Source organism: Taudactylus pleione, unplaced genomic scaffold (assembly GCF_031769625.1).
Source record: "Taudactylus pleione unplaced genomic scaffold, aTauple2 ptg001437l, whole genome shotgun sequence".
NCBI classification, from domain to species: domain Eukaryota; kingdom Metazoa; phylum Chordata; class Amphibia; order Anura; family Myobatrachidae; genus Taudactylus; species Taudactylus pleione.
The window spans coordinates 1,387,097-1,412,066 of record NW_028285836.1 but is presented as its reverse complement, the minus strand read 5'-3'; the positions used below and the strand labels follow the sequence as shown (position 1 = coordinate 1,412,066).

Sequence of the window (24,970 nt, the reverse complement as noted above, 5' to 3'; positions counted from 1 at the left end):
AACTTACCCTTGTTATCCATCTTCGAAGTCCATAGGGTCCACAGGGTACCTGCCCTGACGCACTTGGCTTCATATGAGCTTTGTTACTGGTCACCGGTTTCCCGTCTCCTTCTCTGCGAGTATGGTTCTTGAATGTTCCAGTCTTCTCTCTTTCCTCCTCTAGCCTTTGGCTACTTACAAACTGAGGTGCCTCTGGCTTGGGGGCAGGGTTATAGGGAGAGTGGACCCAGTGCATCCTGGGAGCTAAAAGCTTTAAGTGCGTGGTGCCCGGATTTGGTACCCCAACCTATATACCCCAAGGTCAACCCTGTGGACCTTATGGACTTCAAGGTAAGAGATAACAAGTTCTTACCATATCTAAGTTGTGTTTTTTCTCTTAATGAGAAAATGGTAGATTTGAGGCAGCTTAAGTTGCTAGGGGTGGGGGACCTTGTTTTGCTGTTTGGGAATAATTGTGAGATTAGGTGATCTTGCTTAAGCATTTGAGCAATATAAGCTCTGGATAGCGGCTGTAGACTGTAACTCCCTAGCCGCATTCTCTATTGGTTTATGTATTGCAAAGATTTTCTGTTTTTAAAGCTGGGTACACACTGGAGCAATGTGTACCTGGATGATATGGCAGCTGACAGGCCGACATATTGTATCCACGGTACACATAAGAACGATGTCTCATGCACGAGGGATCATTCCGTCCTTCATTACATCGTCCGGTTGGCTGTGGAGCTTGTGTGCAATTTGCAGAAAAGGATGAGAACCAGCATAGAAGTGTTCTGAAAACTTTGGGTTTGTGGCATAGTGGTCAACGGTCTCAAACTCTTGTAATGGAACACAGACCTAAAACCCAATGGATCTCTTGGTAATCTAAATAATGTTGCTAATCATTGTGCTCTTGCAATTAACGCTTTTTATTTCTGTTCCATGTGTTAGGCCAGGGATGAGAATAATTTTCAGCTAGAAAAGTAGTGGACCTGGTGTAAATATGTACTCTAGTTTGGGTTCATTTTCCATTATGGAGCGAGATTGATTCTATGGTGTGTGTGTGTGTGTTTTTTTTTTTTTTTTTTACGTATTCATTCAGTACACACATGCAACAGTCACCATGAAAACCAACACCTTCATCCATCTGAGGTCAGCTTTCAGTAACGGACTGCATTTTCCTTTTAGTAGTTGCTACAATCACAACATACTAAGCATCTAGCATCATGAGGAAATGTACCTCACCATTACCTTGTGTCAACATATATGTACATTATAATTGGGAAATTTAATACATTTAGGCAAGTACATCCAGCTAGCTTAGTTAAGAATGTTGAGACCTCTGTATAAGACCTAACAAGCCATTTCACCATATCAAAAGTACTCCCAAAACAACCCGAGAGGTTTACATCCACTGTACTCGCCATAGCCCTAACATAGCTCCTGAGAATGTTTAGAATAGAATTTCAGAGGGAAGTGAGAACCTGTTTCTAGCAGATGCTTATTGGTTTAGAAGATTCATTTTGGAATGGAATCGTCCACACTGCTGACAATTGTCACGGATTAGTCAATAAAAATCTTGTTTTTGAATATACATTTCATGGCCGGTTCGTGAACAGACATGGTGCTGCAACATTGTGGTACAAATATATGCCACATAGTACATCCATTGTTCTACAGACAGAATTGCGGGTTGTTTTAGAAAAAATTTAAAAAAAGGCAAGTAGTTTAGGTAGAGAGGAGGGCAATATTGATGTTGCATAGGCAACACTAGATTGTTTAGGCAGCTACTCTGTTCAGTAGCTTGCTCAGAGAGGTAAAGTTCACCCTGCAAAAAAGACTTCATTTTGTGAAGTTTTCAAGTATTTGAATGTTGCAGTATTTTAAGTTTGTGGTAGTTGTATGTGAATATTTTTTTGTTTTTTGGATAGGACTTTTAAGATCCTTATCTAGCCCTATACTAACGGGGGACTCAAAGGCTGAGAAAGCAGGAATCCAAGATGGAACAAAGCATCGTGCATCTATGAAAATTCTACATTCAAAAAAGGTAAATAAAAACAAAAACCAGATTATTATTATATATATTTTTTTTTTTTTACATTTGTTTCATGTTTTGTTTTTTTTCCTTCCATAGGATGATACTGACATTCGGTATGAACGTAGCAGGGATGTGGTTTGTGGCATCTGCATGGATAAGGTGTATGATAAGCAGTTAGCAGAGGAGAGGATCTTTGGCATTTTACCCAACTGCAACCATGCATATTGTGTTGGCTGTATTAAGCGTTGGAGGAAAACTCGGGACTTCCAGAATGAGGTTGTAAAGTAAGTGTGACAGTTTGTATTAAGCAACGCAAGTTGCTTTTTTTTCTCTGTAATTCCATATCCTTTAGTGCTGTAAACCATATTTTGACAATAGGTCTTATTCTCTATTTGCTTTTTCAGGGGTTGTCCTCAGTGCCGTGTCAAATCCAGTTACTTTATTCCACACAAATATTGGATTGGAGAGACTGCTGAGAAGCTAGAGCTTATTGAGAATTTTAAAGCAAAGACTGGGTAAGTGATTTTAAAGATTTGCCATGTGACAACAGAAATGCACTAATCAATGGGTTCATTTAAATGATCTCACACCTACAAGTAAGTTTCTGATTTTGGTTCAGTCCCATGGGGCTACGTAGACAAATCAGTGAGACTTGGGCCAGACCCGGCCATAAGGTGGGCAATATGAGGGTCTGTTGAAATGGTGCAGAGACACTGGCAACTCGCCTGCCCCTACTCCCCCTCACGGCTAATTTAATAAAGGCCAATGAATTGCAGAAGTAGAATTCTCAGTAACTGAACTAACGCTGATTAGGAAGTGGTTCTATAAGTACTGGTTAACTGCAAGTTATTTACCTGACAACATTACAAAGGATATTTCACAGCTTTAAAATTCCAATAAACGCTTGCTGTATAGTTAAAGCTAGGCTTGCCATATCATCCCTTTTAAATTGGACCACTTGAATTATACAGGTGTCATGGCTGGTTAAAACCAGGTGAAATGAAGATTTGAAGTAGGCCAGCCACAGAATCTGTAATTCATGTGTCCAGAATGAAAGGGCTGATCTGGCAAGCCTAGTTATAACTTTACAGGATCAAGTTGCATTGCAATATGTTCCTATTTTGGGCAGATATGAATAATTTTTCTCACTTTTCAGTGAAAATCCAATATACTAGAGGGAGCAATTATACCACTGTCCTTTTCTCAGATATCAGTGGGCTGATCCAGGTGTTCCCTCTTTCCTCTCATTTGGGGGACACTGTGACCCTCCTGCCCCAGCTCAGCTTTTTATTTATGGCCTTCAGGAGAGGCATGAAAATTTGGAGCTTAGGGTTTTTCTTTTATTTCTAGACTACTTTTTACCTTTTCTAGTTTGCCTGAATCCCCTTATGAGATCAGGCTGTGGGGGAGCAGGGTTAGGACAGCCTTGGCATCTGTCTCCCCTGCTGCAACCCGCTCCCGGAAGAGGGTCACACACAACCTAGGGTACTTTGGGGCCCTAAGCTTATTCCTACTGGAATTCCCTCACTACTGTTGAAGCAAGCGCTGAACCTTTTATCATATACAGCCGTTTCAGCCTACAGCAATGTAGCGCTGGCCTTACGAGTGGCACTCATCCCTACCTACAGACCAGAGCTTGCGTCTCAGGCTCTGGTTCTATCTGGGGGCATTACTGGGAGCACGGTCTACTGCTGGTTTTCGGTGCTCTTGGTTTTCATATTCAATTTAACGGTCAGCTGAATAGCGCTACTGCAGTAGGCTGTGGCAGAAGGAATCAGTATGTAATACCGCCGGCTGCATGGTTCTAATCTGGCAGCATTAGCCCGGCAGAGATGAAGATCCCGATCGGTAATTTGGGTAAGAATCTATGACCCTAACTCTAACCCTCTTTTAGGGGTACTTAACCCCTCCCCCCCCCCGGTGTCTAAACCTAACCTCCCCTTCCCTGCATCCTAAATCTAAGTCTCCTGGAGGTTGCCTAACCCCAACCTCCCCACCCCCCCCCGCAGGTGCCTAACCCCAAGTCCCCTTGGGAGCCCTAAATCCTATTTGTTTTCTTCAAGGTCCACAGGGATGCCATGGGGTAATGTGGTTGGAGAGATCCAGGCACCAAATAGTAAAGCTTTCAGCTTACAGGAAGCCTCTGTTCCTCCTCCATATATATACCCCAGCCACAGGCCTTCAGTTGTTCGTTTGGTGCGGCAGGATTCAGACGCACCTTTGTAACGGGACTGCTCAGGCAGTGCTAAGCTTTTCATTTTATTATGTTTTTGGGTTGGCAGTACTGAGCGTCTGAATTAAGACTCATGTACTGCGACTCCATCTATCTCCGCCGAGCCGCAACACCAGGTAATAGAGCTGCTGATTTTGGTGGGAATTAGCTGAGCTTGCTAGCAGCGATGCTGGGACCCGGACAGCAACCAGATGCTACCAAGCATAGTGTTTTGAGTAGTTGATTCAGAGCCCATTGCAACTAATGGCATATGCAATATATGTGACTGTTTGCTAGCTGCTGTGTTATAACTGACAGTCAGAAATAAAAGGCAGTATTAACTATCACTGTTTTTCTCCTCATCCCTCTGTTGCAGGTGTGTGGGGGGTTTTCTTATACTTAACATTTAATTGCTTGTGAAGGTTGTCACATTATATTGCATTGTTCACTTTGCCTTTACTTTTTGACATATCAATTGTAATCAGGAGGGGGAGGCCCCTGTGCTGATTTCATGTAAAGCCTGTTTAGTGGGCTTGACCTCTCAGGATTTGATGAAGGATGGTTTGTGTGCTGTCTGTTATAAAGAGCCACCTCACCAGTCCCTGTACAAGAGCCATCTTGGGTGTCGTCCTGGTCTCAGGTTATGAAGCAGTTTGTGGATCGTATGGCTACTCCCATAATGCCTCCTTGTATGGGGTACTCACAGCATGCTATGTTTACACCACCTATACATCCTTCCTGGATGGATGCTTATGCCCACTCAAGTCAGAGTATGGCTCAGTCAGCGATTGCAAGCTGCCCGGTAGTTACTAAGGCGCCTAAACGCAAGTTCTCTTTATCAGTCTGCTCAGCATATGGGTTCAGACGCATCATCAGAAGAATCGGATGATGCGCAGGGTTCTTCTCCGGGGTCTAGCTTGGGAGATGAGGACCATTTGTCCTCAGTGGATGTTCCTTCTTTGGTGAGGGCAGTTAAATCAATCCTACATATTCAGGATGATGAACCAGCCCCTAATAAGAAGACTCCAGTGTTTAAAAACCAGAAGATGGTCAAAACGGCATTTCCTAAATCTAAGCAGCTCACTGAGCTTATGGAAGAGGCATGGGGTAACCCGGATAAACTGTTTTAAATACATAAAAGATTAACATTGTTGTATCCTTTTCCAGCTTCTGAATGTACTAAGTGGTAGGTACCTCCTACTGTGGATACTCACATGACTCGCTTAGTCAGAAATGCTATGTTGCCTATTCCATTAGCGTCTTCTCTTAAGGATTCTACAGATTGAAACATGTCTTAAGGCAATATATTCATCATCAGGAGCTGTTACTCGTCCAGCTATGGCTGGAGTCTGGGTAGCCAAAGCTGTTGAAGAATGAACAGGGGCATTGGAAGAGACTCTACCAGATGCTACCAGAGAACAGATGTATGTCTCCTACATATGGGAAACTGCCTCCTATTTGGGAGGAGCTGCAGTAAATGCTGGAATTTTAGCTTCTAAAGCATCAACAGCGTCAGTAGTGGCGGTTAAGATCCTGGAAAGCTGATACAGGATCAAAGAAGGCTCTGGAATACTTTTTGGAGCACAGTTAGATAATAGCTACTCTGGCAGCTTCAAAATCTGCAGGTCTGCAATCTATGGCTACATTGAAGTCTAAGCAGTTTTCTTTTCTGTCTTTATCTTCGTCAGAAGCGAGCAAAGGAACAGTCTTCCTCCACGCAGTCTAGTTTTTGCAGGACAACCAGGTGACAAACTAAGGTCTTGGTCGGCCAGAGGTCCAGCTTCCAAGTCGGACGACAAACCCTCGGCCTGATGGGGCAGGCCTCCTCCTAGGGGATCCCAGGGTGGGGGGCCGACTTCAGTTTGCGGATTACTGGTATCAAACAGATGCCTGGGTCCGAGAAGTGGTCTTAAGTGTATGTTCTCACTTTCCGGAGGCATCCTCCCCAGAAATTTTTTTGCACAATTGCTCAATCAGGTGCGGCAAAGTGGCCTTTCAGGAGGCCATTCACTCCCTGCTGCAGGCAGGGGTGATGATACCGGTTTCTGTGTTTCAACAAGGAAGGAGGAGTTATTCCAATCTATTTTTGGTTCAGAAACCGAATGGGTCTCATTGCCTTATTCTAAATCTAAAAACCCTCAACAGGTTTACCCATGTACCCAAGTTCTGTATGGAAACTCTCCTGTCAATTGTTTTGGCAATGGAACCTGGGGATTTTATTGTATCCCTGGACATTCAGGATGCGTATCTGCATGTTCCTATTACGCCATCCCAATACCAATTTCTACGGTTTATTTATCAAGATAATGGCAGGCATGGCGGCCTATCTCAGGCATCAGGGAGTCTGAATACTACCATATCTGGACGACCTTTTGATAGTGGCACAAAACTCCCAGTTATTTTACAACACCATCTTCAGCTGACCATAGCATTCCTACAAAAGCACGGCTGGATCATCAATCTGGGAGCACTTCTGGACATCCCCAATTTCCTATGGACCCTGAAGAAAATTTACGTTATGGTAGGCTGACCTTGATAAAACCTTTTCTACTTCAGGGTCCATAGGGTATCCACAGGACACCTTGGGTATAGGTGTGACGTCAGTCATCGGGCACCATAGAGTTAAGCTTTCAGCCTCCCAGGATGCACTAGGGTCCCCCTCCTATACCCCGAGCCAAGGCATCTCAGTTTAGTTCGGTGCCCGGCCGGAGTCGGAGGCACCTGTTAGAGGGGGGCCATGAAGAGCCCCTGAAGTTTTCGTTTTGCAGCTGTGGCTGCAAATCTGGAAGTACAGCATGGACAGTCAGTTTTGACGTCCATGCTGTATTCCCTACACCCCTGCCGGTACCAGAATGCCGGTACCGATCCGGGGATGCTGGTGAGCATCTGGGGTCACAGCTAGCGTGGACCCCAGATGTTTCGGACCATGGCCGGATTCAAGGGGGGCAGCAAGGTAAGCAGCGGGGTCCGACGGTGGGTCCCCGCTGATACATGGTCCAAAAGTCCCCAGGCAGAGGGCTCCCTGGGGACTGGCAGCAGCGTGGAGCCAGGTACTAACCTGCGCTTCCAGTACCCCCCTGGGACTGCAGGACCGCGGCAGAGCGGTAGCGCTGCGGCGTCCCAGGGGTTAAATGCATGTCAGGGGAGCGCGCCTTCCCTGTCTCACAGCCGGCGCCTCCCCCGCTGCACACAGCCCTCTGCAACACGCCGACTGGCCCTGTGGCAGCGCTCCTCCCCCAGGCCAGCCTCCTCTCTGCTCCTCGGCGGCCATCTTCTAAGAACGCATGGTGAACGCTGCTAGAAGTCTGGACGGAGGCATCGTGGTCTGGGTCCCCCCGCATACCTCTCCTCCGCTGTGGTCAGGTCTGTGTATGCAGCGCTGTGTCCTACCAGACTCTGCCTGTGTAGTTGATTTATCAGCGCTGTTAGTGCAGGAATTGAGTTTCTTTGCATTGTATGTGACTGTGCTAGCACTGCTGCCTGTACTTTCCATTTCTGACTGTCAGCCTTATTACTGTCCCTGTTCTTTCTGCTAAAGCCCTTGCGGTGCGGTGCTGCAGGGTGGTCTCTCGCCATTTTTAAAAAAATTGGTGAGAGGGGTCACATACTTTCTACCATCATGTCTGAAAGTGACTTTCCTCTCCGGCTGCAGTGTACTACGTGTAAAGTGCCTTTAGCGGAGGGGGAGGGTAGCGCGGAGGGCCTCTGCCGGCATTGTTTGTCGTTGGCGCGGCCTATTACGGTTACAGCATCGGTACAGGAGCCGCCATGGGCTTGTTTTGCTCAGGCGCTTACAACCTTAGTGGGCCAATTAGCTCCGCAGCCCGCGTTTACGCAGATGGGTTTGTCCCAGCAATCAGTGGTGTCGTCACCCATGCAGAGTTTCCCAAGACAATTGGTGGTACCCCGCAGTCTCCCTATTTCCCCTCTCCCGGTTTCTCAGGAGCCGGCGTGGGTTAACTCCCTGACTAGTTCTGTACAGCACTTGTCGGATGTGTTGCAAGGAGAGTCTGCGATGCGGCCACATAAACGGCCAGTGGCGTCTCTGTCCGCTCCTTATGAGGATGACGAAGGGACGTCTGATGATGGGGAGATTCTGGATCCTTACGATCAGGAACCTCTCCGTACTCAGGAAGCGGACGCTAGGTCCAAGGTGTATATTCCTGGACTTATTCGAGCAGTCCGCACAGCCTTGGTGATTGAGGACGAAGTTCCCCCAGCGGCTAAATCCAAGTATGCCTTTTTTAAGATGTGAAGGGTGACGCCACAGTCTTTCCTCTTTCGGGTCAGTTGGTGGACCATTTGGAGGAGGCGTGGAAACAGTGTGGCAAGCAATACCAGCCGCAGAGGCGTCTGGCGGTTGCTTATCCGTTCGCGGATAATTATTTCGCTAAGTGGGAATCCCCTCCACAGGTGGATTCTCATGTGACACGTAGTGCCACATTACCAATGCCATCCATGTCCTCCCTTAAGGATGCTACGGACCGCAAGGTGGAGATCTGCCTGAAGTCCGCTTATTCACTTGCGGGGGGGGGGGGGGGCAGCACGGCCGGCTATGGCCATTTGCTGGGTTGCCAGAGCTATGGAGCGCTGGGCAGGTACGTTGGAAGCGTCCTACGATTCCGGCTGAGCAGGCGGAGTTGATTGGTAAACTCCGTGATTCGGCCACTTATATCAACGAGGCGGCCTTAGACATTAGTACCCTGGTGTCTCGGATTTCTTCGGCAGCGGTGGCTGCTCGTCGCAACCTTGTGGTTGCGATCCTGGAAGGCAGACGCTGATTCCAAAAAGGGTTTGGAGGCGTTGCCCTTTAACGGAGACGTTCTCTTCGGTCCAGATCTGGACAAGATTGTAGCCACACTGGCGGCAGCTAAATCGGCATGTCTTCCGTCGGCTGCTGTCCCTTCAGGTTCAGGGCCATCGTCCTTTCGGTCTTATAGGGCCCAGGGCAGGCCCAAACCACAGTCTTTTCCCCGACAGGCTGGCCCCAAGAAATCGGCCAAGCCCCGGAAGCAGGCCTGGAGTGCCAGACGTCCGGCCCCTAAGCCAGATGACAAGCCTGCGGCCTGACGGTCCGGGCCTCCCTTTGGGAGATTCCAAGGTGGGAGGCCGCCTGCTGCAGTTCGCCCGGTGTTGGTCGGTCACCACAACAGACACTTGGGTTCTCGAGGTGGTCTCCCACGGGTATGCCCTCTCCTTCCGGCACAGACCCCCGGCTCGATTTTTCACCACGGGTCTACCATCAGAGCGGAACAAGGCCACGTAGCTGCGGAAGGTCTTGCATACTATGCTCCAGGCTGGAGTTATAGTGCCTGTTCCATTCTCCCAGTGGGGCCAGGGATTCTATTCCAATCTCTTTTTGGTGCAGAAACCCAATGGGTCGTATCGTCCGATTCTCAACCTCAAAGCTCTCAACAAGTCTTTGCGGGTGCCGAAGTTTCGGATGGAGACCCTACGGTCCATCATTCTGGCGCTGGAACCTGGGGACTACATGGTGTCATTGGACATACAGGAGGCTTACCTGCATGTCCCTAATCTTTTGCGCCATCAACAGTTCCTCAGGTTTGCAATCTGCAGCGACCACTTTCAGTTTCGGGCGTTACCTTTTGGCCTGGCGACAGCACCGCGTGTGTTCACCAAGGTGATGGCGGTTATGGCGGCTTCTCTGTGGCTGCAGGGAGTCCGCATGTTGCCGTACTTGGACGACCTTCTCTTAGTGGCAGTATCGCCGGAGCTCCTTCTGCGTCGCCTGGACCTGACCATTGCCTTACTGCACAGGCATGGCTGGTTGATAAACTGGCAGAAGTCCACTCTAATCCCGTCTCAGCAGATTTTGCACCTCGGAGCCTTATTGGACTCGGGACAGCAAAGGATCTTTGTTACGGGGGAAAAGATCTCTGCCTTACAGTCGAGGGTGCGCAGTTGTCTGCACAGCCGCCAGGTGTCTCTATACTCTGCAATGAGGTTACTGGGCTCCATGGTGTCGGTGTTCGACATGGTGGAATATGCCCAGTTTCACTCCAGACCTCTGCAGCACCTAATCCTGTCCAAATGGAACTGACTGCCTCAGTCTTTAAAATCCCAGACGATAGTGCTCACCCCGGAGGTTCGTCTGTCCCTTGCCTGGTGGTTGCAGAAGACCCATCTCAACAAGGGTCGTCCGTTCTGGGTACCGAATTGGGTCCTGTTGACAACTGACGCCAGTCTTCGGGGCTGGGGAGCAGTTTCGGGTCCACACTTGTTCCAGGGCAGGTGGACTCCGACAGAAGCAGAGCTTCCAATAAATATCTTGGAACTCCGAGCAGTCTTCAATGCTCTCCAGCAGGCACATCGGGTTCTCCAGGGTCGCCCAGTGCAGGTCCAGTCGGACAACGCTACCACCGTGGCCTACATAAACCGGCAAGGAGGAACCCGAAGTCGGGCAGCTCTCGTAGAGATGTCTCGGATCCTGGTATGGGCGGAACGCAATCTTCCGGCCATATCAGCTGTCTTCATCCCGGGAGTGCTAAATTGGGAGGCGGACTTTCTCAGTCGCCAGGACGTTCATCCGGGGGAATGGTCCCTGCACCCGGACGTTTTTCAACTGCTGGTGGACAGGTGGGGTCTTCCAGAGATCGACCTCATGGCGTCCCGGCACAACAACAAGTTGCCGGTGTACGGGTCTCGCACAAGAGACGAAAAGGCGTCTCTGGTGGATGCTCTGTCCGTCTGGTGGACGTTCCGGTTCGCTTACCTGTTTCCTCCGGTTTCCCTTCTTCCACGGGTAATCCGGAAATTCAAACAGGAAGGAGGGGACGCTCCTGTTGATAGCTCCCATGTGGCCCAGACGGCACTGGTTCTCAGACCTTCAGGGTCTGTCCGTGAACAGTCCTCTGCGGTTGCCGCTACGACCGGACCTTCTGTCACAGGGTCCTTGTCTTCACCCGGACTTGACTCTGCTGTCTTTGACGGCGTGGCTGTTGAGACAGCCATGTTAAGGTCCAGGGGGTTTTCCAGCTATGTAGTGTGTACCATGTTACGAGCTCGGAAACCGTCTTCCGCGAGGATATACCATCGCGTGTGGCATACGTTCTTTCAGTGGTGTCGACCGAGAGGTTATGCACTGCGGGAGTTTCGTCTGTCTCGAATACTCGCCTTCCTACAAGCGGGATTAGATCAAGGGCTTCGCCTTGCTTCTTTGAAGGTACAGGTTTCAGCCCTGTCTGTCTGGTTTCACCGTAGGATTGCTACAATCCCGGATGTGCGCACCTTTATGCAAGGTGTTCTACGCATTCAGCCACCCTTTGTTCCACCTGTGGCGCCTTGGGATTTGGCTGTGGTCCTGAGGGCTCTCCAGGGACCGCCGTTTGAACCACTGGGCTCAGTGGACCTTAAATGGGTAACAGCTAAGACTGTTTTCCTTCTGGCCATAGCTTTGGCCAGACGTGTTTCTGATTTAGGGGCTCTTTCATGTAGACCCCCTTTCTTGATTTTTCATGGTTACAAGGCACTCGTCCTGAATTTCTTCCCAAAGTTGTTTCCCAGTTTCATGTTAACGAGGAAATAGTTGTTCCAGCCTTTAACTCACCTGGCCTTTCAGTGGGTGAGGCCACTTTGGATGTTGTGCGGGCCTTAAGGACTTATGTTGACCGCACTTCTTCGTTTAGGAAGTCGGACGCCTTGTTTGTCCTCTATGGCTTCTGTAAAAAGGGTTGGCCTGCTTCAAAGCAAACTTTGGCAGCCTGGATCCGTATGGCTATTTCTGAAGCTTATCTTCATGAAGGTCTGCCGGTTCCTCCTTCTCTGAAGGCTCATTCCACTAGGTGTGTGGGTCCTTCGTGGGCAGCTCAACGTGGTGCCTCTGCAGTTCAGATCTGCAAGGCTGCTACGTGGTCCTCTGTCCATACCTTCGTGAGGTATTACAGGTTTGATACCTTTGCCTCTCAGGATGCTTCCTTCGGGCGGCGGATTCTCCTTTCAGCACAGGAGCGTCCCCACCCTTAAAGGATACTGCTTTGGGACATCCCCAAGGTATCCTGTGGATACCCTATGGACCCTGAAGTAGAAAATATGAGATATGGTAAGAACTTACCCTTGTTATCTCTATTTCTACGAAGTCCATAGGGTTCCACAGGACTCCCTCCCTGTCGCACCTGTGCTGCAGATGGGCTTTACTCTGGTCACCGGTTTTTCCGTCTCCCTCTGGTGAGAATGTGATTCTTGTGTGTATCCAGATCTTTTCTCTCTCTTCCTTCTCCTTCTCCGGCCTATGGCTTGGTACCTAACTGAGATGCCTTGGCTCGGGGGCGGGGTATAGGAGGGGGACCCTAGTGCATCCTGGGAGGCTGAAAGCTTAACTCTATGGTGCCCGATGACTGACGTCACACCTATACCCAAGGTGTCCTGTGGAACCCTATGGACTTCATAGAAATGGAGATAACAAAGGTAAGTTCTTACCATATCTCATATTTTCTTCAAGGTGCATAGGGTCCACAGGGCACCCACCCTGACTCGCCTGGCAGCATTGGGTAAACTTTCTTTTTTGGTCACGGATTCCCTCATCTTGGGGGTGTTTCTGGTATAAAATTGTTCTTCCTTTTCCTTTTTTACTTTTTCCTCCTTCTACTTTGAGGTTTGTTTACAAAACTAAAAGCCTGGGGGTGGGGTATATATGGAGGGGGCCACGAGACATTCTGGGAGCTGAAAGCTTTAACTGTTTGGTGCCTGGATCTCTCCAACCACATTACCCCTTGGTATCTCTATGGACCTCGAAGAAAAGGAGCTATCAAGGCAAGTCTACCATAACGCAAATTTTTTTGTCCAAGTCCCTAGTTGCCTTGGCAGCAACAGGTAGGTAAGTGATGGCCACAGCCTACTTTAGGTAGTGTTGTTCACATAGATATCAATCACTGACTTGCTAATGTACTATCAGAGATTCTTTGAAGGGTGCTGCACCTTGCAGGCCCGTTTCCAGGGGCATGATCTTTTTCTAGCTAGTATAGATACACATGTATGTGCTGGACTGTGATCCATCAGGGTTACCTATCCTCTGACTGTGCAGTCAGTCTAATGCCCGATACACACTAGACGATATGTCTGATCCGACAAATCGTCCACATCCGCCAGTGTGTACCGGTTATGTCGCTGACTATGCGTGCTCCCGCGACATCGCCCGTTGGATCTGCATGCAGGTTTGCCAGACGATCTTGTCAGCGGGGGCTATGCTGCGGAATGCAGCATGGCCTCCACCATCGTTTCGTCGCTACACACTTGCCCATGCCGGTCCCCTCACGCATGATCTCACTGGGTACACAACGTTAAGTGTGTACCCAGCTTAAAACTGATTGTCTAGTTGACATGGTGGTTGTTGGTACCTGATGAACTAACCAGCACAATTATTCCAGTCTTTACTTCTAGGATTATACCCATTTAGCAGTGTACTAGATAACTACGTTCTATTGTTTCTTCGCTATACAACATAGTTGATATTGGAGGCTAAAAGAGCTAATGAGCTTGCCTAAGGAGGACATATAGATGAATAGTATATGTCCAAGAACAGAAGCTTGGGGTACACCTATTGTTGGGTGAAGTAGTCATAAGAAGAGACAGAGTAGCAGTCAGGGAAGTAGACAGACAGCCAGGAGAAGGCAATATCATGTAGACCAAGGGAATAAAGGATTTGCATGAGGAGAGGGGTGGTCCACTGTCAAAAGCAGCAGAGGAAGAAAAGAGCAGAGAGCAAGAAGGTAATTGGCTTCCGTACTCTCCACTCCACTGAAAAGTCAGCAGACAAATGGGTCAAGCAGGCTGTGAGGATACGGGGTTCACTCAATCACCCAGACACCGAGCAGATGAAACCAACGTGATGGTTTATTTTTCCACAGCACACAGAAATAGATAATATGTCAGGACAAGCAGTAAATCCAGTGAACGGGCAATAAACAGGTAGCAGTCCAGACAGAGGCAGTCCCAGTAGAGTATAATGTCCCAGAACAATTCCACGAAATAGCTAGAGACCCTCAGTCCCCACAGTAGAAACTATCACTGATCACGCAGCAGTGCATAGCGTATGTCCACTCAATCACTTCCAGGACCCCACACGTAGAAACTATCAGAGATCACACAGCAGTGATAGTCCCTGGGTACAATCAAGCATTTCCAGGACCCCATGCAGTAGAAGCTAATCACAGAACACACAGCAATGAATAGCGTATAGGTCCTTGCAGAATTTCCAAGTATAAATCCACAGAACTGGTGATGCGTTCCACTAGCACCTTGGCAGAGCGAGGCCTCTTAGCCAAAGTCAGCGACTAACATGTGGAGTTGCCTTCAGTGACCTGTTTTAAAATCTTCCAATTTCCCACGATATTGTGACCTCCCAGGGGGGGTTGCACCGTTTCCTGATTGGTGCGAGTCCCTTATGCTGTCACTTTCTCCTACCTCCTCCGGATATTACTTCCCTGACTAACACCTGCTGGGATGGTTCCGTTCAGTCTACCAGGTTCACGTGAAGCACAAAACAGGCAAATGGAAGGAGGAGTAAATCCTGAGCGTCCCCTGGGGAGGTGGTAATTAACTTAGAGGGTCTTTTGTTTTGATAGGTGTCACCTTGCTCTAACACAGACATATGGACCAGGCTAACATCAAGGCTTATCCAGTATTAAACATTTCAATAACTTACATTATTACAGTACATAATAGACATGCTAATGAAAATGTGTGTCCTGAGAATGATCACACATACACTAGGAGACGGGAAGTTGAACACAAAAGGACTAAAAAGTAAATTGATCTCTGCAATGACTGAGATGCTGCCAGTACATTTGTAACACACATCTCATGTCCTCACACAGGCAGTGGGAGGAAAGAAAGGCGGTTGTAAACAATACACTTAAGGAGTTTGGAGGTAAAAGGGAGGAGAGAGGTGGGTCTGTAGTTAGTGTTGGGATCAAGAATAGGGTTTTTTTTTTAAAGAATGGGGGAAACGAGGGCATGCTTGAATGCAGAGTAGACAGTGGGCGGGATGCAGCAAAGTGAGAAATGTGTTCAAACCCCAAAAATGTGGGTTTGACCGCATTTCTCATATGCACCAAGCCCCGGAATGCGATGCACTCTGGGGCTTGGTTGCGGTAAGTAATTCAATCTTCCTGATGGCGTTACTTATAGAAGCCTATGAGCTTCTCTCCACAGAGTGCTGTGAGAGGGTCCAATCTGATTCCTTCCTGCAACTCCAACTGTGCGCACGTCTAGGCAGTCTCTGCCTAGTGTTTCTACCTGGTCCCTCCTGGTACTTGTAGTTCTGGTCCCTTGCTTCTGTTGGAGTCCAGTCTCTGTTTCAGTTGCTCTCCTACTCTATCCTAGGTACCTTTTGGTTAACTCCTGCTCTGCCTTATTACCATCTGCAGATTTTAATATTCTTTCTGCTTTCTTGGGAATTGGAACCCTGCCATATGGCCTCTGGGATTCTACCTTAGTCACATATGGTGACTGCTGCCATAGTTTCCCACTGCCTTTCTTTGACATTACCACTCACGTGACGGCACGGGTAGCATGTAGCCATTTCCAGGCTGACTGTCAGAAATCTGGAGGACATGCCTGCAATTTAAAGTCCTGGGCCTGTGCCTCCAGTCCACAGTACCTACCCTATGGATCCTGCAAGGGAGATTTCCGGTTCTGTTCTGGACGAGCAGTTGCTGGTCTTCAATTAATTGGTGGGGCTCCAGAGGTTTAAATTCATTGGGACTTTGGACACAACCTCTGTCCCTAGCTGGTCCTTCCTTGGAACCTAATTTGACCTTGGAAGGAGCTTCAGTAGGTCAGCGGCTTACTTGGATGGCAGCATTCTGTTGGTAATTTTTTTAGTTTGGCAGATAATGGATCTTTCACCTGTTAGTTCTCCTTTCCTGGTTTCCACTTTGCCTGGGCAATGCTCTGCTCTTAGTCGTTTTCCAGTGTTCTCCGCTTTTTGGATTATATCCGGGCTTTGTTGGTTCGACAGTCGGGCGACCTCTTGGTCCTTTATGCCACTTGCTAGCAGAGCATGTGGTCTGTGGCTTGCTGGCTCACTTCTGGTATTCAATAGGCTTATGTCCCTTTGGGCCAGTGCCTGGCTGTGAGTGACATGCTTCCTGGACATTGCAGCTGGGTACCTCGGGTTGAGCAGCTGTGGCGGACGGCTCCTTGGTCCTCCGTCTTTACCTTTTCAAGGTTCCACCTTCTTCAGGGTTCTACTGTGGCCAATGCTTTTCACAATTGTGGCTACTGGTGCCAGCTATGGGCGTCAGGTTTTTTGTTCGTGCCCCCCTCTTTTTGAGGCTTGCTTTGGGAAAACCACAGTCGCAGTGTCCCCCAGATTGAATGAAGGGAGGGCTTAGAGGGGAGGGGTAGTTTCAGCGCCAATGGTTTTAACTATTTAGTGCCTACTCCACGGCCTCCACTCTGAACCCACTGTTGTGTCCCCCAGATGGATGCAGGGGAATTGATTTTGTGGTGAGTACAAAAAAAAAATTTTTTCTCCCCCTATGGTACCATCGTTACCCTCAGCCATGGCTGACAACTAAGGCTGTGTGAAAGTTTTGGGAGGCTGTTGTGAGCAGAACAAAAGAAAAGCCACAATAATGGACACAATAGTCTCATTGAACTTCCCGCGCATATCCCTGTTCTTTGGAGATTTTAAAGCAGGGTACAAAAATGTTCACAATTTTATGGGGTTGTGCAGTTTTAAAGGTGTCTTTTAACTATATTGCAATTGGACCTCCTAAGGCTGTAACTGTTAAATTGTGAGGGAAAAAAAATATATATGAAAAAAAATATATATATATATTATATATATTTAAAGGGTATAGCTGGTAAATGCTAATCTTAACTATGGATTTTCTTTAGAGGCCCTGTGCAGTTTTTAATGACTTTTTTTGGATCTTTAAACTTCTGAATTCCCTATATTCTAAAAAAAAAAAAGTAGGGGGACACAGAACGCTGCATGTGTAGTAATATGCACATGTCACACCATAATATGACTTTTAAGAATGTTTCCCATGTGACTGAATATGGTCAATCATTAAGACTAGGGTTACCACCCATTCCGCATTACTCCAGACAATCCGGAAATCCAGCAGTCTGTTCAGAGTCTAGATTGTGATTATCCCAGACTATACATGTCTGGTAACAAAACGTTACTGGGGATTACGGTGCAGTTGCGAGACTGGAGACTCTGCTCCCCCCTGCTGCAGGCACACAAATCCGCTACCTCTTCCTGAGATAGTCTGACTAGTGGACGTGGTAGTGTGTGCGCGCAAATCATCCTTAAGCCAGTGCAAATGAGCCACATTGGTTTTATGCACAGTGTGGAGGAGGTTCTGGTGAATGTGTTCTGCAGTTGGCAGTACAGTAGGTCAGACTGTGTTCTGTGCAATCTGCAGTCTTGGAGCAAGCCTGTGTATTTCTGTGCCATTGCCTTCCTCAGGCTTACAGGTTTACTCTGCCTTGGTGGGTTAGCAGGTAAGTTTGGTTTGTCACCAGGCCCAATACATTTTTTTAGGATTTGTTTTTAGGGGCAGATTCAATTATCCACACATTGGCCTAAATTTCCTTAACGCAGCTTAAATACCTGTAGCCGCAATTTCTTCCTGTTCAAACAGAAAACCATCTTTCTGTCTTTATTAGAGTTGAAAGAAAATAGACCTCAGGCTCTGATGGTTCTTAAGTACAGTACAGTACAGTACAGTAAATGTGCTGACCTCAAGCGCTTCACAAAACATAGCTGCCTCAATTATTGAAATGGCCCCTATACAAGCTAAACAACCGATTTAAAGAAGAAATCAAATCATAAGGCGCTCAGGTACGTTGGATAACACTAAAGTATATGCAAAACAAAATGTTTCAGATATCAAATTCATGGTACTGAGTCAGGATCTTCAATCCTCCTTGTATAAACTACTTAAAATTTATGATAAACCTCACCAGAAACACTATACAAGGAAAAGGGGGGAGAAAAATGAGAAATCTTACGGCTCAAATAGTCTCCTTTTATAGAGGATAAAAGTAAAGTCTGGACAATTAATCTTCATCAAAGGTGGTGTTCTATAGTTTCTGACCGTAAGATTCCAACCTTAAACATGGCTTCCTAGTGTTAGTGTGTTTAATAAGCTCTCTCAATAATACTTTCTACCATCTAAAAAATTCTGTATGACTTGCCCATGGGGAATCCCAAGTTATTGGCTTATCCAGAATATGTGGAACCTTCTCACTACACATACAGCACTAATAAACTGACAGAAGTTTCCAGAATTATTGTAATGACTGACATACGTTCTATATAGGAGCCATAAATAAATTACATGAGCCACTTTAGTCAAGTCATCATTTAGTCCTATTGTTTGTAAGGCTTTGAGAGAGTTTCAATTGTTAGGGCCGCACAGACTGTCAGTACCAGAGGCCCAACAAATCAATTCAACTTTTGCTCCATTCGGGTACGCACATGCGCCGGCATTTCTGTTTGCCTAACCAAAACTTTAGCCATGTCTTTATGGTTTCTGTCTAAATGGGTGCGACAAGCTTGATAATTAATAGGCACCCAAAACAATTGTATCTTCCCCTATGACTGGGATCCCTTCCATTTTGTAACTATGGTACGAATTCAGTTAGACCCGTTAATTTAACCGGTGTAAAAAAGGGTCGTAGCCTCGGACTTTAACTTTCGGGGCTATTCAATTAGAATCCCTTATTCAATCAAGACCCTTAACACCTGTTAAATTAACATGTTAAAGGGTGTTAACACAAAGGATCCGTGATAATTTCAAACCTCTGTGTTAACGGGGTCTTAACACCCATTAACAGGCAATTTATCGGATCATGTGAGCGTGTCTGCAGCACAGGATTGGACAGGGCAATCGCATGGAGGAATCAGACTTGGCCGTGCCCATGCACACTGGAGCACAATGATGTGGCAGCAGCGGGTATGGTAAGTGGAGCCAAGACTCCGATTCTTGATTCACTACAGATCACAACAGCGATTTATGCACACTTGTTGCATTCTATGCATGTACTGCAGTACGCGAACCGGTCACTGCGATCGGGACTGCAATCGCAGTGACTACAGACCCATCACAGAGTGATTGACAGGGAGTGAAGTTTGTGGGAGGTGATGAAGGGGTGCTATTGCATGGGCGTGCATAAATTATGGCCTTAGGCAGCTTGAGTACTCATAGCGTGCAATGAAGTTAGCAATTCCTGAGTAAGGTCAGAGCTTGTGCATGAGGCTGCAATGGTACTTTGTTACCGATGGTTCCACAGTCTTGTTAAGAATTACGGATGTGTGTAAGGTAAAGTGGGTATCCTTATGATCTGCGACGGCATAGCGATCGCAGTGGATTAGCATACTATTGCAGTCAGACTGCGTGAACAATTGCTATTGCAATCACAGTTGCGATCCATAGAGAATCAGGCCCTCAGTCAGCACAGTATTATGTGGTTTGGAAGAAACCAGGCACCAAACAGTCAACGTTTTCCGGTTCCAGGATGCACTGGGTCCTCCCCCATATATACCCGCCTCCGGCCACAGGTCCTCAGTTTTTTTCATTTGGTGCGGCAGGAGATGCACCATTAGAAAAGGCAGGACTGCTTAGGCATTCCCAAGTTTTACGTTGTTTTTTTGGGGGGGGTTGCAGCAAAGAGTCGTATGAGACACCTGTGCTGCGACTCAATCTACACCCGCCGGCATCGCAACACCACTAACCTGTGCAGAGTTGCGGCAGAGCTTGCTAGCTGAGGCCTGGACTGCATCCGGAGGTCACGGGATAGTCTGGTAAGAGCGAGACAGTCCTTCCTTCCAGCATGGGAGATGCTGGAAGCTGCTGCAGTGAGGGCTCGGTTCTGTCTGCTCCCAAACTAGACCGGAGCCATATGGCCTGGTGCCGGGGACGTGTTTCAGACGCATTCTGTTGCCGGGAGGCCAGCGTTCCAGGTGGTTGTGCAGCTTAGGGGCAGTAAACTCTCACCCCGGCAGCAGCTCCCCGGCTCAGACGCCGAGCCACGGAGGTTTCATGCGTCTGGGTTGCTCCGCCTCCTTCCTCTGCATATGAGATGCTCACTAACCACTTTTCAGTGCTCTGTGAAAGCGGCTTGGTCTCAGCAGGTGTTTTGGATCTCCCTGTATACCTCTCCCCCATGGGCCAGGTATATAACTCTCAATATCCTATCAATCAACACTGTTGGTGTCTTGAGTAGTTGATTCAGAGTCCAGTTGCAACTATAAATTGTATATGCATTGTATATGACTTTGTGCTAGCGCTGCTGTGTGCATACTGCCTGTGTCAGGTATTTCTTTCACTGCTTTTCTCCTCATCCCTCTGAGCAGGTGTTGGGGTAAAATTAAAGTCACGTTTTGCATTATTTTGTATGTAAACATCAGGCTGAGGCTCCAGTGTTGGTATCATGTATATCCTTTCAGGCAGGCCTGTCACCTCAAGATTTCATGCAGAAGGGGTTGTGTGCTCTTTGTTGTCCAGCTCCTGTGCAAGAGCCACCATGGGTGTCCTCGTTGTCGCAGATTATGGCGCATTTAGCAGACTGCTTTGCGGTGCCTATACTGCCTCCTACTGGTGGAGTTCCATAGCAGTTAAAACCTGCTATGAGTGTACTCCCTGTGCAGCCTCCTGCTGTAATGCTTGTGCACATTCTTCACAGGGTATAGTTCAATAGTCTTGACAGTCTAGGTTCTAGAGAGGCAGACTGACAACCACTAAGGTTCAGGGCCGGAAGAGGTCTTCACATCATTCCACCCAGCCTTTAGACTTTGATGCATCATCAGAGGAATCGGTTGTTGCACATTGTTCCTCCTTTGAGTCTGTATCTGAGGAAGAGTATCATCATGCCTCTGGACGTTCTCTCTGGTAAGGGTGGTTAGATCCATATTAAATAGAGGATAATGCACCCCCTAGGTCTAAAGCGCCGCTATTTAGACGACAGAAGGTGGTTAAAGATGAGTTTCCTCAGTCTGAACAGCTTTCTGAAATCTTGGCTGTGACATGGAATAGTCCGGATAAACTGTTCATGCTACAAGGAGGTTATCCCCTTATCACATTCACTCGCAGAAAATGGATGTAAAGTGGGAAGTTCTTCCTACAGTGGATGCTCATATAACTCCTTTAAGAGTTCCATGTTGCTCATTCCGTCTGCAGCCTTTCTTAAGGACGCTACTGATAAGCGATTAGAAACTTGTTTGAAATCAGTGTTTTCTTTATCTGGTGAGATTTCACGGCCGGCTATGGCGATAGCCTGGGTAGCCAAGGCCATGGAGGAGTGGATAGCGGCATTAGAAGAGACTGCCAGATGCTACGAAATAACAATTCTCTTCTCTTATGTGGGAGGCAGCATCTTACGCAGGGGATGCGGTGGTAGACACAGGAATTATGGCATCTAGGGCATCAGCAACTTCGGTTGTAGCTCTGGTTAAGATCCTGGAAAGCATTGGAATCCCTGCCTTTTCCTGGTAAGACTGTTTGGTCCAGTATTTGATAATATAGGGGCATCGGCAAAGTCTGCTGGGCTGCCATCTTGGCTGCCATCAACAGCCACTTACAAGAGACCATGTAGAATAGGGATAGGGAACTCCTGGGCGCTGTAGATCTTAAGCAGCTAGTGTTCTGCCCTAGGTCCTATTCACATTTGGACCAAGTATAATAATGGACAGAATGGGTTGTGGGACAGAACTTAATAGCGCTACAATCTCCTGAAGTTTGAGAATTTGTTCTCATTATTTTAGTGTTTAAAATACAAACATTTATTCACAAAACACAATTTCATAAAGTACAGGTTTCTGTGCTGTCAGTTTGTCAGCGTAGAATTGCTCCCATGCCGGATGTTAGAACATTTTTTCAGGGTGTTCTCAATCTGCAACCGCCTTTTTTTGTTCCTCCGGTGGTACCGTGGGATTTGTCTTTGCTTCTTAGGGCGCTACAGGCTCCCCCTTTTTGAATACAGTGAACCTCAAGTTGTTGACAGCGAAGACCCTTTTTCTCCTCATCTCCTCAGCTCGCAGGGTCCTTGAATTGGCGCCACTCTCGTGTCAGCCCCATATTTGATTTTTCATCAGGATAGAGCTGTCCTTCGCACACGGGTGGGCTACCTTCCAAAAAGTGGTATCCAGTTTTCATATAAATTAAGAAATCGTTGTACAGGTTTTCAAATCTTCAGGCCTTCTGCTGGTGAAACTTCATTGGATGTAGTTCGAGCTCTTCGTATCTACGTGGATTGTACCAACGCCATCTGGCCGTGGTTGGCCAGCTAACAAGCAGACTCTGGCTCGGTGGCTGCGTATGACTCAAGTTTATATGCAGGCTAATCTCCGTTTCTAGCAGGGTGACAGCACATTCAACTCTGTGGAAACATCATGGGTGGTTAGACATGGCACCTCGGACAAAACAGCTATGCAAGGCAGCTACTTGGACTTCCGTCCATACCTTTATCAAATTCTATGCATTTGATACTTTTGCTTCTCAGGATGCTGCCTTTAAGCGGTGGATCCTCCTGTCTGCTCAGGAGCGTCCCCACCCTTAAGAGAACTGCCGTAGGACATCCCTAGGATGGTTCCTGTGGACCCTATGGATCCTGAAGCAGAAAATAAGAGTAATGGTATGATAACTTTCTTCGAGGTCAACAGGGCACCCTCCCTGACACACCTGGCTTCAGTGGGATCTGCTCCTTGTCACTGATTCCCTCTTCATTGTGTATGAATGTTTCCAGTGTAATGTGTACTTCCTTCTCCACTTTCCTTCTCCTGCCAATGGGTTTGTTTACGAACGGAGGACCTGTGGCCGGAGGCGGGGTATATATGGGGGGAGGACCCAGTGCATCCTGGGATCAGAAAACGACTGTTTGGTGCCTGGTTTCCTCCAAACCACATAACCCCAAGGTAGTTCCTGTGGACCCTATGGACCTCGAAGAAAGTTATCAAAGGTATGTTATGCCATAACTCTTATTTTTCCTGTAAGTAGGTTATACTTGGGAATTGAAGATCCTGACTCTGAAAGGAAAGTGCCATGAACGTGATATTTGGAACATATTTTGTTTTGTTCTTTAGTGTTGCCAACATACCTGAGCGACTTATAAAGAAGAAATCCATTCTAATCATTACTGTTGGTTCTTTAATACAGAACTGACAAGTTTCCTCTCTCGTCCCTGTGAGCAATACATATGATGAGTTAATCCGCTTTCCTTTACTCCTCCACAGCTGCATACAGGGAAGGGATTATCAGGTACATAATCACTTGTTTTGTTAATCACACTTTAAATGACAGCATCTCTTCATTGCTCGTTTGTCACCCAAATATCACCCCCTCCCCCAAGTTGTCTGTTTTTGTGGCTGAACAGTCCCCACAGTGTTCTGCTTAAGAGTGGAGGAACTCTCTAAAATGGTACTGCAGTTTTGATAAAAAAAAAAAAAAAAGAATCCCACAACTCTTAAGACCTTAATCGAAGGTTTTTTTATTTTTTTTTATTTTAATGGTTCTGTACATATTGTGCATAACCTTTAATGAGCATTTTCGATCTACAGCTACATTTTGGTAGTTGCAGGGTTGGCTAGTTTAAACCAAGTGGTTTTTTTTGCTTTGTTTTTTTTTTTTTTTTAAACCACTGTTTTTTTTTTTATTATTATCATTATGCTGTGACTACAGGCACAACACCGTGACTGGTGGTATTCCACATTCTTGTTGCTTGTGGTCTTTATCTGAGTAAGTTGAACCAATGCAGTAAATCACACACACTACAGAGATATAGGGAGTATGAACCAGATAAGAGGTGCTAAATCTGCCTTACATCAAGCTAAGACTTCTCCTCCATCAATCCCATAGGGCTGGAAGAAAAACTACAGCTAACATTCTCAATCTTAAAAAGTAAACCCCAACACATAAAACAGGCAATATATAGAGAAACACCTCATGATTTAATCTCAATGTTTACCTTTCTATTTCAATTCAAAACCTTTAGTCCTATTGAGATGAGTGCTAGAAAGAAAAACGTAGACATTTATCTAGCACCTTCTAGAAGATATGTTGCCCATAGCAACCAATCAGATTCCAGATATTAACTTCTAGATAAAAGAGAAGTAGAATATGATTGGTAGATAAATGAGAAGTAGAATCTGATTGGTTGCTATGGGCAACATCACTTCTTAATAGAACTCCCATCTTAGTAAATTTACCCCTTAGTCTCTGTGGTGTCACAAGTATCATCTTATAAATGGTGGATGAGCAAAGAAAAATTAACCCCAATGTTTCCCATAATTTAACAACTTCTGACTGCTCAAGCATCTTCAGCTAGTGTAGAAATAATTTTGTTCTTTCAGTTTAGTTCATTCGAAACAGACTGGTAACTGAAAAGGCCTCTAAACTAGTGTTTTTAATCAAAATATTTTAATGCCAATGACATTTCCAGTTATAATGCTTAACTCCTTTTTTTTTTTCTTTCTTTTGGGGTTTGTGTTTCTCTGAAATGTGCTTTTCAATGTTTTAATTAGGGTTAGTCTAAAATTGGTTTTATTGAAAGATGTCAAATTATATCAAACCCTAATAACTTTGGTTTGTTAATGTTAGAAAGTATTAACGTGATTGATCAAGGTTTCTAATGCATAGCAAGATTTTTTTTTTTTTTTTTTTATTTTATTTTCATTTAAATATTAATGCAAGAAAACTGTTTAAACCAAAAAAACTGTTTCTACTTCAGGGTCCATAGAAGGTCCACAGGAAACCTTTGGGTATAGGTGATGA

At 46.6% G+C, this 24,970-nt stretch overlaps 1 protein-coding gene across 2 annotated transcripts in view; it reads left to right on the top strand.

Moving 5' to 3' along the window:
• Window positions 1-24,970, top strand: part of LOC148442613 (putative E3 ubiquitin-protein ligase makorin-1) — a 194,212-nt gene that overhangs the window by 153,537 nt on the left and 15,705 nt on the right. For both annotated transcript variants that reach the window (XM_088463726.1, XM_088463727.1), the window contains 3 exons: window positions 1,908-2,023; window positions 2,111-2,298; window positions 2,419-2,529. In XM_088463726.1, the coding sequence (XP_088319852.1) occupies window positions 1,908-2,023; window positions 2,111-2,298; window positions 2,419-2,529 (415 nt within the window). The remainder of the gene's footprint in view (window positions 1-1,907; window positions 2,024-2,110; window positions 2,299-2,418; window positions 2,530-24,970) is intronic.